Raw genomic sequence first — 15,377 nt, forward strand, 5'->3', positions numbered from 1 at the left:
TACAGAGAGACTTGGGCCTTTTGGAAGGGTGGGCTGAAAGATGGCAGATGGAGTTTAATGCTGATAAGTGTGAGGTGCTGCATTTTGGTAGGACAAATCAAAATAGGACGTACAGGGTAAATGGTAGGGAATTGAGGAATGCAGTGGAACAGAGGGATCTGGGAATAACTGTGCATTGTTCCCTGAAGGTGGAATCTCATGTGGATAGGGTGGTGAAGAAGGCGTTTGGTATGCTTGCCTTTATAAATCAGAGCATCGAGTATAGAAGTTGGGATGTAATGTTGAAATTGTACAGGGCATTGGTGAGGCCGAATCTGGAGTATGGTGTGCAGTTCTGGTCGCCAAATTATAGGAAGGATGTCGACAAAATGGAGAGGGTACAGAGGAGATTTACTAGAATGTTGCCTGGGTTTCAGCACTTAGGCTACAGAGAGAGGTTGAATAGGTTGAGTCTTTATTCTTTGGAGCGTAGAAGGTTGAGGGGGGACTTGATAGAGGTTTTTAAAATTTTGAGAGGGACGGACAGAGTTGACGTGGGTAGGCTTTTCCCTTTGAGAGTGGGGAAGATTCCAACAAGGGGACATAGCTTCAGAATTGAGGGACAAAGGTTTAGGGGTAACATGAGGGGGAACTTCTTTACTCAGAGGGTTGTGGCTGTATGGAATGGGCTTCCGGTGGAAGTGGTGGAGGCTGGCTCGATTTTATTATTTAAGAGTAAATTGGATAGGTATATGGATAGGAGGGGATTGGAGGGTTATGGTCTGAGTGCAGGTAGATGAGACTAGGTCAGGGAGAATGGTCGGCGTGGACTGGTAGGGCCGGACAGGCCTGTTTCCATGCTGTAGTTGTTATATGTTATATGTTATATATTTCTCTGTCCAATGAACTGGCACACACAGATTTCCAGTGCAACAATATCCAATTATTTGTCACTATTGTAAAATAGTCGGTTCTATTATTTATTGTACTGGTGAATAACTCCATTTTGGTCCCTACTGACACCTCCAGCCCATTCCTTTAAAGTGTGTAAATCATTTTGCAGTCTCCTCACAGCTCCTTGCCATTCTGCTCAAAGTAGCAGTAATGAAACCTTGTTGGCCCAAGGCTTTCCCTATGATGGACGCCCAGGCACTGTTGACTAATTCCTCCAGCAATGTCCAAATATATCATTGCACAGAAGACTTTGCAATCTGTTGCTCTTCAAGCACATACTGCAAATCATGCCAGACTGCCAAGAAAATGCCTGGGCACATTTCTGGGATGGCGCACAAGATGGGGAAAAGATTTAATAGGAATCTGAGGGGTAACATTTTCACACAAAGGGTGGTGGGTGTATGCCAGAGGAGGTAGTTGATGCAGGGACTATCCCAACATTTAAGAGACAGTTAGATAGGTACATGGATAGGACAGATTTGGAGGGATATGGACCAAGCGCAGGCATGTGGGACTAGTGTAGCTGGGACATGTTGGTCGGTGTGGGCGAGTTGGGCCGAAGGGCCTCTTTCCACTCCATGACTCGATGACTCAAATCCAGTCATTATCATGTTTCACGTAGGGAAATGTCCATTTTTCAAACATTTTGCTTTAAGAGCTCTGCACAAACTGATTTCTAGGCCATTTAACAAAATGTCAACCTTGATTACCAGGGGAACTGTGGCCGATTGTGTGGAATAGTGCTAAATAAGACATTTCATTTTAATGTATTTAATGTTTGCTAAAGGTAACTAGTTTTGTTTAGTTTAAAGATACAGCGCGGAAACAGGCCCTTTCGGGGCCGCCCAGCGATCCCCACACATTAACACCATCCTACACCCACTAGAGATTATTTTTACATTTACCAAGCCAATTAACCTACAAACCTGTGCGTCTTTGGAGTGTGGGAGGAAACCGAAGATCTCGGAGAAAACCCACGCAGGTCACGGGGAGAACGTACAAACTCCGTACAGACAGCACCCGTGGTCGGGGTGGAACCCGGGTCTCCGGCGCTGCATTCGCTATAAGGCAGCAACTCTACGGCTGCGCCACCGTGCCACACTATCAGGGCACATATTTTCTGTGGCTGCTCTCCAGTCATTACAGAGCAGAGAATGAATCATTATTAATATGATGTCTCTGAAATCTATTGAGCAGTTGCTATATTTTGAACAGTCCCATGTCCTAGGCATAAAATCAGAGAATCTGAAGAAGGGTCTCGATCCGAAACGTCACCCATTCCTTCTCTCCAGAGATGCTGCCTGTCCCGCTGAGTTACTCCAGCATTTTGTGCCAACCTTAGAAAATCAGAGAGATGAGGGTGAGCAGATTGTCTGTGTCTCTGGTGGAGACACACAGCTAATAAAATCACCTCCAGTTCTCTTTGGTTGCAGCATCTGATTTTAATGGTTAGCACGCAACAAAAGCTTTTCACTGTACCTCAGTAGGCGTGACAATAGACTAAACTCAACTAGTGAGGAGTTTATTTCTCATTAATATGCAACTCGTATCTTTGAGGAAACCGTGTGCTTGTGGCTGATTAATTCCACTCACTAACACAGAATGACTGAGGCACTTCTGTGCTATGAAGTTATAAAATGCAAAGGAAGTGGCAGCTTTTAAGCAAATGCCCCTTTTCAATCCATATCCAGTTGCCAAACATTTTAATTCTCCTTCCCATTCCCACCAAACCTTTCTGTCCTCGGCCTCCTCCATGGTCAGAGTGAGGCTAAATGCAAATTGGAGGAACAGCATCTCACAGCTCACAGCCCAGTGATTTCTCTCACTTCAGGCAGCCGCGGCATTCCCTCTCTCTCTATCCCTCCCCCACCCAAGTCACACCAGCTTCTCATTTATACCCTACAAACAGCTTACAATGGCCTGTTTCCGTTACCATTCATTGTTTATATCTCTCAACATCGCCGTCTATATCTCGTTTCCCTTTCACAATCATCATAATCATACTTTATTAGCCAAATATGTTTTGCAACATACGAGGAATGTCATTTGCCGTACAGTCATACCAATAAAAAGCAACAGGACACACAAAATACATTTTAACATGAACATCCACCACAGTGACTTCTCCACATTCCTCACTGTGATGGAAGGTGAAAAAAAGTTCAATCTCTCCCTTCTTTGTCCTCCAGCGGTCGGGGGCCTCTAACCTTCCGTTGACGGGATGATCTTGACTCCTGTAGCCGGCGGTGGGCCTTCCTCGTCGGGGCGATCAAGCTCCTGCATCGGTGGGGAATCTCAGCTCCCTCATGCCGGGCGATCAACCCCGGGTCTGGGCTTGTCGAACCTCGTGCGACTTGGGGCCTCCCGACTTCGGTCTCAACCCGAGACTGCGAGCTCCTTGATGTTAAAGTCTGCAGGCCGCAGTTGGACTGTTGATCCCAGGCAAAGAATCGCACGCTCAGATGGTAAGTCCATGCTCAAAGTGGCTCAAAGTCAGGCCCAGGCAAAGCCGCCAGCTCCATGATGTTAGGCCACAGAGCGACCGGAGATACGACCCGGAAAACAATCGCATCTCCGGCAAGGTAAGAAATTGAAAAACTGTTTTCACTGACCCCCTCCCCCACCCCCCACATAAAACAAACCAGAAAACATTAACACAAACTTTTTAAACTTACCAAAAATAACAAAACAAGGACAAAAGGGAGAGCAGATTGCAGGCGAGGCTGCCATCACGGCGCCACCCAGTGGAATACTTCCCGTGACTTTCAGTCTGAAGAAGGATCTCGACCTGAAATGTCACCCATTCCTTCTCCCCAGAGATTCTATCTGACCGGCTGAGTTACTCCGGTATTTTGTGGCTGTCCTCTGCTACTTTGGCCTCTCCTTTCCTCGTGCGTTTGATCTAGTGCAGGGTCTCGCCTGCACCCATCTCATCAGGTTCCTTCTCATCCTGTTTACAATCTGTTGCCTCAGATTTTGGGTTAAAGAAGCAGATTCACTGAAGCAAAGACAATTTATATGAGCTACTTGACAAAGGGCTCAGCACAATGAGGCAACTATGATTTATTTCTAAATTGATTTTTTTCCCCGCTGCACATCAAAGTGGTTGGGATGAAATATTTTTCCATTTTGAGCATTCAGTATCAACATCAGAGATTCGGGAAGGTCAGGCACTGTATAGTTAGATACTCTCTCTCAATATAATGGCACACTTAGCCTCAGCCAGCATTCATCACACAAAGAGGGCCACATTTTTCCCCATTTTCTTTCCCGCAAATGTAATTAAAGCAGAGAAATATTAAACTTTGCACAAGTGTGCCAAACTCTTTACTACAAATATTGCTAATATTACAGGTACATGGATAGGATAGGTTTGGAGGGACATGGACCAAGGACCGAGGGGCAGGCAGGTGGGACTAGTGTAGCTGGGACATGTTGGCCGGTGTGGGCAAGTTGGGCACAAGGACCTGTTTCCACACTGTATGACTCTATAAATATTGTGCTTCTTAATATTGAATCGATGCAGTTTTTGATTTGAATAATCTGTGGGCAGATTTTGTTTACAAGGAAGGATTTTATTTGTTCAGTAGAGAGCATACTGACTGATTGCATCGTAGCTTGGTTCAATAACCCAAATGCCCAGGTACAAAGAAGGCTGCAGAAAGTGGTCGACAATGCCTGGTCAGTCACTATACCTGCTATTGCCTTCTACACCATCTACAGTAGGCACTGCCTCAAAAAGGCGGCCAATATCATCAAAGGCCCACAGCCCCTGGCCATGTTCTCATCTCACTGCTACCTAGGGGTGCCAACTATCTCACTCCCAAATAAGGGACAAGGCAATGTCACCGTCCCGCGCCCCACGTGACCTCACCCAGCCTGCGGCCACGTGCTCCCGTTCCACCAACGGAGGCCGCCCGGGCCGGGAGGCGGGTTGCTACATAACCTCCGTTAGGCGGCGCCCGTGCCCCCAGACCTACACTGTCCGGACCTACACAGTCCGGGCCTACACTGTCTGGGCCTACACTGTCCGGACCTACACTGTCTGGGCCTACAGCACACCTCGAGCCTAATAGAAACATAGAAACATTGAAAATAGGTGCAGGAGTAGGCCATTCGGCCCTTCGAGCCTGCACCGCCATTCAATATGATCATGGCTGATCATCCAACTCAGTAACCTGTACCTGCCTTCTCTCCATACCCCCTGATCCCTTTAGCAAAAAGGGCCACATCCAACTCCCTCTTAAATATAGCCAATGAACTGGCCTCAACTACCTTCTGTGGCAGAGAATTCCACAGACTCACCACTCTCTGTGTGAAGAAATGTTTTCTCATCTCGGTCCTAAAAGACTTCCCCCTTATCCTTAAGCTGTGACCCCTGGTTCTGGACTCCCCCAACATCGGGAACAATCTTCCCGCATCTAGCCTCTCCAACCCCTTAAGAATTTTATATGTTTCAATAAGATCCCCCCTCAGTCTTCTAAATTCCAGCGAGTACAAGCCTAGTCTATCCAGTCTTTCTTTATATGAAAGTCCCGCCATCCCAGGGATCAATCCAGTGAACCTTCTCTGTACTCCCTCTAAGGCAAGAACGCCTTTCCTCAGATTAGGAGACCAAAACTGCACACAATACTCCAGGTGCGGTCTCACCAAGGCCCTGTACAACTGCAGTAGAACCTCCCTGCTCCTAAACTCAAATCCTCTTGCTATGAATGCCAACATCACAATGAATGGCGGTGCTGGCTCAAAGGGCCAAATGACTTCCTCCTGCACCTATTTTCTATGTTTCTAAGTTTCTATCTTAACTGTTTTACAGAAATGAAAAAAAAAATTGTGTAGGAAGGAAGTGCAGATGCTGGTTTAAACTGAAGGTAGACACAAAAAGGTGGAGTAACTCAGCGGGACAGGCAGCATCTCTGGAGAGAAGGAATGGATGACTTTTCGGGTCAAGACCGTTCTTCAGACTGCCGTTTCGGGTTGAGACCCTTCTTTAGTTTCGACCCGAAACATCACCTATTCCATTTCTCCAGAGATGCTATCTGACTCGCTGAGTTACTTCAGCTTTTTGTGTCTGTCTTCAAATTGTTGGCGGAATTATTCTTTGACTTGATATGGATGTCAAAATCTCTAGTAAAGCATGATCTACCAGGCTGAAGTCAAGGAAAGAAACATAGAAAAACATAGGAGGAGGAGGAGGCCATTTGACCAAATTAGACAGTTGCAGCCAAAATGATAGTGGTACGGGTGGGGTCATGAGGAATTGTTCATGTCAAGAGCTCTTAGGTCATAGAAACATAGAAAATAGGTGCAGGCGGAGGAAATTTGGTCCTTTGAGCCAGCACCGCCATTTATTGTGATAATGGCTGATCATCCACAATCAATAACCCGTGCCTGCTGTCTCCCCATATCCCTCGATTCCGCTAGCCCCTAGAGCTCTATCTAACTCTCTTTTAAAGTCACCCAGTGAATTGGCCTCCTATGCTTTCTGTGGCAGAGAATTCCACAAGTTCACAACTCTCTGGGTGAAAAAGTTTTTTCCCACTGACTGCTATAAGCTGGGTAGAAATTCAAGAAACACGTGTCTAAAAATCTTCTAAGCTAATCATGCTCTCTGTCTGTTGCAGCTTGTTGTGGGGAATTTTGAGAATTATAAGGAAGTTGAGTAGGTTATAATGTGGTTAACCATACAGCTCACATTACTGGGGAAGTTTTTTCTCACCTCAGTTTTAAATGGCCTCCCCTTTATTCTGAGACTGTGGCCCCTGGTTCTGGACTCCTCCAACATGGGGAACATTTTTCCTGCATCTAGCCGATCAAATCCCTTAATAATTTTATATGTTTCTATAAAATCCCCTCTCATCCTTCTAAATTCAAGTGACTATTACAGACGAGGGCAATTTTGGTAAGTTTAGAGATGCAGCACGGAAACAGGCCCTTCAGCCCACCGGTCTGCGCCGACCAGCGATCCCCGCACATTAACACCACCCTACACCCACTAGGGACAATTTTTACATTTACCAAGCCAATTAACCTACAAACCTGCACGTCTTTGGAGTGTGGAAGATCTCGGTGAAAACCCACGCAGGTCACGGGGAAAATGTACAAACTCCGTACAGACAGCACCCGTAGTCGGGATGGAACTCGGGTCTCCCGCGCTGCATTCGCTGTAAAGCAGCAACTCTACCGCTGCGCCACCGTGATTGCCCGCCGGTAAGGCCAGCATTAATTGACAATCCACGTTTGCGCTGTGAATCTGGTGCTGGGGCCACTGTGCTTCCTCTGCGGATGGTGCTCCCTGAGGGCTGCTGGACAAGGAGGTCCAGGATTTACACCCATTGACAATGAAGGAGTGGTAACATATTTCCAAGTCAGGATCTAAACGTTATTCCCTTATCCCTTATTGTAAGAGCCATTTACGTTTAAATTAGTTACTGTCATTGTATTATGGCCATGTTTAATATTTCTAGCTTCTGTCTTTTTTGCGTGCTTGTGGGTGTGATTTGATACTTCATGAGGAGTGTCCACATCTGAGGAGGCTAGCGTAGCCACAGAGACTGGGGGTCAGTTTAGTCTCGGAGGATGGAGAGAATATAGTTTTTTACCACGACCACACGGTAACGACTACACGATCTTGACTGTATTGTTTGAAGAAGAAATAGTTGATAAGAACGAAAAGTTATGAGTTACTCTTTTGATTTGTGCTACTTTAATAAAGACCAAATAATCAAGAGACAGCGTTTGGAAGATTCGTTTTTGCTATCTCAGAGTGCGGTGTGTGTGTAAGTTATACCTCCACCCCATCCCCAAGCAGTTGGACTTTGAGAAGGTACAGAAACTGCCATTACACTTATCATGTATCTATACACTGTAATCATGTATTGTCTTTCTACTGACTGGTTAGCACGCAACAAAAAGCTTTTCACTGTACATCGGTACACATGACAATAAACGAAACTGAAACTGGTGCGCCACACAGAGGAGAACCTGCAGGTGGCGCTGTTCCCTATGCCTGCTCTTCCCTATCCCTTGGTTCTCTTTTTTATTCATCAAAAATATTTATTCAAATATTAAAATAATATATACAATAAAACCAAAGCAGAACCCACCACCATAATACAAGACAAATAATAAACTATTCTACAACTATCATACACTCCTTGCCCAGGATGCATCCACCCCCCGCGGTGCCCAGCGGTCCCTGAAATCCCCCAGGGTGCCCGTGGACAGCGCGTGGTCCCTCTCCAACACCACCCGGGCACGGACATAACCCCGGAAAAGGGGCAGGCAGCTGGCTCAGGCAGAGCCCTCTTCCGCCTGGCGCCGTGACTCACGGATGGCCAGCTTGGCCAGGCCCAGGAGCAGCCCAACCAGGACATCCTCGGCCCAACCCCTTGGTTCTCTTGGTGGTGAAGGTCATAGGTAGGGAGATTGTATTGGACACCTTACCCAGAGGCAAGGCTTGCAAATGTTAAAAGGCTGGTGCACATTTACACTGTTGTGTGGCCAGGAGACATATTCCTCTGCATTGCCTTTGTGACCTTCCTGATAACAGCGTAGAACAGAAAATAATTGATCGAAGCAGAATTAGGCCATTCGGCCCATCAAGTCTACTCCGCCATTCAATCATGGCTGATCTATCTCTCCCTCCTAACCCCATTCTCCTGCCTTCTCCCCATAACCCTTGACATCCGTACTAATCAAGAATCTATCTCTGCTTTAAAAATATCCATTGACTTGGCCACCATAGCCTTCTGTGGCAAAGAATTCCACACATTTACCACCCTCTGACTAAAGAAATTCCTTCTCATCTTCCTAAAGAAACATCCTTTAATTCTGAGGCTATGAACTCTAGCCCTAGACTCTCCCACTAGTGGAAACATCCTCTCCACATCGACGCTATCCAGGCCTTTCACTATTCGGTAAGTTTCAATGAGGTCCCCCTTCATCCTTCTAAACTCCAGCGAGTACAGGCCCAGTGCTGACAAACACTCATCATTCCAGGGATCATTCTTGTAAACCTCCTCTGGACCCTCTCCAGAGCCAGCACATCCTTCCCCAGATATGGGGCCCAAAATAGCTCACACTATTCCAAATGCAGCCTGACTAGCGCCTTACAGAGCCTCAGCATTACATCCCTGGTTTTGTATACTTGCCCTCTTGAAATAAATGCTAGCATTGCGTTTGCCTTCTTTACTATCGATTTGACTTGCAAATCACTTCTTGTCTGAACAAGGGTCTCGACCCAAAACGTCACCCATTCCTTCTCTCCAGAGATGCTGCCTGAGTTACTCCAGCATTTTGTGTCTATCTTCGGCATGCACTCTATTTAGATCTGTAGGCTCCTTTCCCATATCTGTAAACCAGTTGGCTGGTGATCGAATTTTTAGGATCACAAAATTAATAATCTGTCCAACAAATTAAAAAACACAGCCATCTTCAGCTGGGTTTAACTAGATAATGCCTTGTGAGATGTGAATGTATCGGTAACAGCCGACCTTCACTTGCAGGTTAAAATTACATCATGTGAAGGGATGAATAATGTTACCTTTTAATCCCAAATATGAAAGACAGCACCGCCTGTCAATGAAGATAACTTTCTGGAAATATTAAGTCATTCAGGGATTTCTGCCAGGAACGTCATTTGTTGAATTTCGGGCAGAGATATAAAGGAGCCATATTGAAGGCACTTATTTGAGCCTGCAATGTATTTATAAAGAAGCACGGTGAATAATTCATAAATCTTGAACCTATTTAGACTGCGAACTGCTATTTTTAGCTGCAGCAATCCCTTCTGGAGTTCTGGAGTACAAGCCTGAAGCTAAAAAGACACTTTGAGGACCATCTTTGTGAACAAGCAGACTTCAATTTATGCGCAGTCATGAATCCGTCAGACACTTTAAAAACCAGTAAAGGGTTTCACTGAATTATTAAGGGCACTCCTCTCTCGTTTTTTGCACTGCAATATATCACCTGGGAGGTAATTACAGGAATCTGCAAATCGTTTTTTTTCTCTTCCACGCTGTGGAAGCAATTGTGGAGAAGCCAGCAGCCCTGTCAGTGTTATTGATGGGCCTACAGTGTGTGGAGTGTGTGCGCGCTGCTATTTTTAGCTCTGCGTTTATTGCCGAAGTCCCCGAGAGATTTGCAAAGCTCCGGGACAAGCTGATGTTATTTTAGGCTGCGCCACTTATTATTAGAAACGGCCTGTCAGATCGCATTTGAAACAGAAATACCTTTCAAACTCCCAGCAGTAAAATCGCTGGCACTGTGCAATTATAGATTTCTAAATTCAGCACACTTCAGTTCCCTTCGAAACCCTCAGACCAATTAGAAGAAAGTCCTTCAGAATTGTCTTTCCTGGTTCCAGCACCATTACAGCCTCTCGCCGATTATATATTGTATGCCAAGCAGCTTTGTCAGTAATGAATGGCTTCAGCAACCTCTTATCGTCCATGGGTTTCTATTATTCTATTTTTGTCTTCTTCTCTCTGGCATGGAAGGGGATAGCCCAATAACAATTTGAATTCACATGGTATCATTGACAAAGAACATAGACACAAAAAGCTGGAGTAATTCAGCGGGTCAGACAGCACCTCTGGAGAAAAGGAATAGGTGACGTTTTGGGTCGAGTCCCTTCTTTAGAGGAGTAACCCTTGGTAATTCTCAATGTAAGGAATGGAAGCTGATCCAGGAGGGGAACGATCAGAAAGGATGAAATTTACAGCTTGATCATAGAGAAGTGTTTTTCTGAAATGTACAGGCGGGGAGGCAAAGTGAATTTACATGTCCGCTCTAGAGGGCTGGACCACATTGATGTCAATGTCAGGCCCACCCCACATCATTCACAAAAAACTATTGTTCACTTGAGCCGAGATGTGGTTATGGTGGGAAGCTTGTCAGCAGGGGACAGCACTGAGGATCAGAATCAAATCCAGGGATCTTTAAGCTAGTTAGTGATAAGAGTCTAGCTATCAAAAGGTTATAACGCTATGTGATAGGAGCAGGATTAGACCATTCAGCCCATCAAGTCTACTCCGCCATTCAATCATGGCTGTACTATCTCTCCCTCCTAACTCCATTCTCCTGCCTTCTCCCCGTAACCCCTGACAACCCATCCTCACATCTTTTACATACCATCGTGGCTATACTTCACGGGACCAACTGTAAATACTTTAGGAAGTCTGAAGAAGGGTCTCGACCCGAAACGTCACCCATTCCTTTTCTCCAGAGATGCAGCCTGTCCCGCTGAGTTACTCCAGCATTTTGTGTCTATCTTAGGAAGTTCTAAAGCAGTAATGATGCTTTACAGGCTCACGTGTTTTTGCTGTCTCCCTGTTATGACTTTCCGCGAATAATTCATTAACCATGAATCTTCTGAAGACTGCTATTTTTAGCAATAAACCCTGCGAGAAATTAACAGGATGAGCCAGAAGTGTGGAAGCAAATCATGTTCACCGATCATCATTGTGAACATGCATTCATCAACTAATACACAACCAGGGAAGGACTTGAATTACTGAAAACAAAATGACATTGACAGATCAGTCTGAAGAAGGGTCTCACCCATTCCTTCTCTCCTGAGATGCTGCCTGACCTGCTGAGTTACTCCAGCATTTTGTGAAATAAATACCTCTGATAGAAGTTACAGTCAATTGGAACCATTGCCACAGAGCTATCACCAGTCTGCAACACGTTTATAATGGGTTCTTGAAGAAAGACTGAAGAAGGACCCTGGCCCAAAACGTCACCTATCCATGTTCTCCACAGATGCTGCCTGACCCGCTGAGTTACTCCAGCACTCTATGAAACGTCACCTATCCATGTTCTCCAATGATGCTGCCTGACCCGCTGAGTTACTCCAGCACTCTATGAAACGTCACCTATCCATGTTCTCCAATGATGCTGCCTGACCCGCTGAGTTTCTCCAGCACTCTGTGAAACGTCACCTATCCATGTTCTCCACAGATGCTGCCTGACCCGCTGAGTTACTCCAGCACTCTATGAAACGTCACCTATCCATGTTCTCCAGTGATGCTGCCTGACCCGCTGAGTTACTCCAGCACTCTATGAAACGTCACCTATCCATGTTCTCCAGTGATGCTGCCTGACAAGCCATGAAACGCCAGCACTTTGTGTCTTTTTTTGTAAGCCAGCATTTGCAGTTCCTTGCATCCACACTCTATTGTGTCCTACATTGACATCACAGAGCCACCATTCTTTGATTGATTTAACAAGCAAAATGTGTCAATTGAAATCACACAAACACACCTATGTCATCAAAGACGGCTATTGATTAGAACGGCAACTGTGACAGTCAAGGAGCATAGAACTCAGAACAAACAACTCAGCAACACCTGGGGCGGTCACGGTGGCGCAGCGGTAGAGTTGCTGCCTTACAGCGAATGCAGCGCCGGAGACCTGGGATCAATCCCGACTATGGGTGCTGTCTGTACGGAGTTTGTACGTTCTCCCCGTGACCTGCGTGGGTTTTCTCTGAGATCTTCGGTTTCCTCCCACACTCCAAAAACGTGCAGGTTTGCAGGTTAATTGGCTTGGTAAATGTAAAAATTGTCCCAAGTGGGTGTAGGATAGTGTTAATGTGCGGGGATCGCTGGTTGGCACGGACCCGGTGGGCAGAAGGGCCTATTTCCGCGCCGCATCTTGAAACCAAACTAAAACTAAATACCCCTTCAGCCCTCGATATCTGTGCTGAACATGGTCAAATGAAACTGATCTCTTTTGCCTGCATATAATACATATTCCCCATTCCCACATTCTGGTGTCTATCTAAAGGCCACTTAAGTGCCACTATCAGCCCCAGCAACGCCTTCCAGGCACCCACCACCCTCTGTGTAAAAATCTTGTCCCACATATCTCCTTTAAACTTTCTCCCTCTTACCTTAAAGCAATGCCCACTGGTCTTTGACATTTCCAGGTTCTGATGTTCTATCCTATCTATACCTCGTGTAGTTTAGTTTAGTTTAGAGATATAGCATGGAAACAGGCCCTTCGGCCCACCGAGTTCCACACCGACCAGCGATCCCCACACATTAACACTATTCTACACCCACTTGGGACAATTATTTTTTACATTTACCAAGCCAATTAACCTACAAACGTGTACATCTTTGGAGTGTGGGAGAAAATCGAAGATCTCGGAGAAAACCCACGCAGGTCACTGGGATAACGTACAAACTCCGTACAGACAGCACCCATAGTCGGGATGGAACCCGGGTCTCCGGCGCTGCATTCGCTGTAAGGCAGCAACTCTACCGCTGCACCACCGTGTAATTTTAGAAATCTCCATCTCCCCTCAGACCCTGACATTCCAGGGAAACAATTCAAGTTTGTCTAACTTCTAACAGCCAGCATCCTTTAATCTAAGCAGCATGCTGGTAAACTAGTTCTGTGCCCTCACCAAATCCACTGCATCCTTCTTGGAGTGTGGGAGAAAATCGAAGATCTCGGCATCCTTCTTGGAATTGGGTGACAAGAACTGTACACAATACTCCAAATGCAGCCGAACCAAAGTTTTACAAAAACTTTATGAAGGAACCGCAGATGCAGGTTTAAACCGAAGATAGACACAAAAAGCTGGAGACTCTTCTTCAGTCTCGACCCGAAACGTCACCCATTCCTTCTCTCCAGAGATGCTGCCTGGCCCGCTGAGTTACTCCAGCACTCTGTGAAACGTCACCTATCCATGTTCTCCAGAGAGGCTGCGTGTCCTGCTGAGATACTCCAGCATTTTGTGTCTATCAAAGTTATACAAAGCTTGTCCATGACTTCTGGACTCTTATACTCGATGCTCTGACTGATGGAGGCAAACATACCAAATGGCTTCTCACTAGGGTTGCCAACTATCTCACTCCCAAATAAGGGACAAAAGGTGACGTCACCGCCCCGCGCCCCATGTGACCTCACCCAGCCAGCGGCCACGCACTCCCGCTCCATCCGGGCCGGGGGGCGGGTTGCTATGCAACCTCCATTAGGCGGCGCCTGGGCCTCCGGGCCTACAGCAGCCTCTGGGCCTATAGTGTCCAGCAGCTCCCGGGCCTAATACGGGACAAGGGCGGTCCCATACGGGACAAACTAATTTAGCCCAATATACGGGATGTTCCGGCTCATGTGGGACAGTTGGCAAACCTATCTATGGGTAAACCATTTCTGAATCCAGACTACTAATAGTCCAAACTACTAGGTCACCATGGATCCCATGCAACTTATTCTTCTGGGTCAGCCAGCCATGAGGGACTTTGTCAAAGGTCTTACTAAAGTCCATGAGGACAACATCTACTGCCTTACCCTTATCAATCATCTTCATCCTCCAGGCAAAGCCAGCTGAATATATCAGGTGACCAGGTGCACTGTAGAATGTAGGTATCTGGTATCATTGTAAATGGAAGTATGATGAGGGGGTGCTCAAAGGTATGAATAGAAGGTATGAGGACAGAAGCTTGCTATCATTAAAAATGCTCAAGATCACATCCAATCAATGGTCACAAATGGCATCCTAGAGTTTATCAAAACTCGAATCAAACACAACACAAACAAAGATAGACACAAAATGCTGGAGTAACTCAGCGGGACAGGCAGCATCTCTGGAGAGAAGGAATGGGTGATGTTTCGGGTCGAGGCCCTTCTTCAGACTCAACCTGAAACGTCACCCATTCCTTCTCTCCAGAGATGCTGCCTGTCCCACTGAGTTACGCCAGCATTTTGTGTCCATCTTCGGTTTAAACCGGCATCTGCAGTTCCCTTCGACATAACTCAACACAAACTCTGAGTGCACCACACAATTTTTATGTACCCACCAAGCCACACATAAGCTCAGGAATTCATATTTATTTGATAAATTATGGACTGGCATAGCTTTGAGAAACATTATTTTGTTTGTCTGTGGTAATTTGAAGTTTTTGACTTACATCAGAGTCACTGCCTTCTCGCAGGTTGTAGGTCAGGTCATGTTGGATATCTTCAATGAATTTCTGTGCATATTCTGGATACAGCTCGAGCACCTCCCGCAAACCCTTCAGGATGATGTACTGCAGGTCGCAGTAGGTCAGCGCCTTCACATTGGCATTAGTCTTAATCACCTGGTCCTTGCCCAGGAAGTCGCAGCCAATCAAATCGCCTTTTCCTGGGCAAGAAAAAGAAACTCCAAGTCAGTAGAATGTTGCAGAGACCCACAAAGGAAACAGAGAAACAGAGAAATACAGAAACATGGAAAATAGGTGCAGAAGGAGGCCATTAGAGTCTGCGTTTCATTCCATCTTGATGTGAAATAGCCAAACCTTATTTTGAAGCTAAACCCTTCTCGCGGGAAAGATATTGTCAAGCTCGAAATGGCTCAGAAAAGATTTACGAGGATGTTGCCAGGACTAGAGGGTGTGAGCTATAGGGAGAGGTTGAGTAGGCTGGGTCTCTATTCCATGGAGCGCAGG

At 46.1% G+C, this 15,377-nt stretch overlaps 1 protein-coding gene across 3 annotated transcripts in view; it reads right to left on the reverse strand.

Moving 5' to 3' along the window:
- Window positions 1-15,377, reverse strand: part of kcnh3 (potassium voltage-gated channel, subfamily H (eag-related), member 3) — a 574,739-nt gene that overhangs the window by 40,858 nt on the left and 518,504 nt on the right. For all 3 annotated transcript variants that reach the window (XR_013547570.1, XM_078404288.1, XM_078404287.1), the window contains exon 11: window positions 14,859-15,073. Coding sequence is in view for 2 of the 3 variants with exons in the window: in XM_078404288.1 (XP_078260414.1) it covers window positions 14,859-15,073 (215 nt within the window). In the remaining variant the exon portion in view is untranslated. The remainder of the gene's footprint in view (window positions 1-14,858; window positions 15,074-15,377) is intronic.

The sequence above is a fragment of the Rhinoraja longicauda genome, chromosome 8 (genome assembly GCF_053455715.1).
Source record: "Rhinoraja longicauda isolate Sanriku21f chromosome 8, sRhiLon1.1, whole genome shotgun sequence".
NCBI lineage: Eukaryota > Metazoa > Chordata > Chondrichthyes > Rajiformes > Arhynchobatidae > Rhinoraja > Rhinoraja longicauda.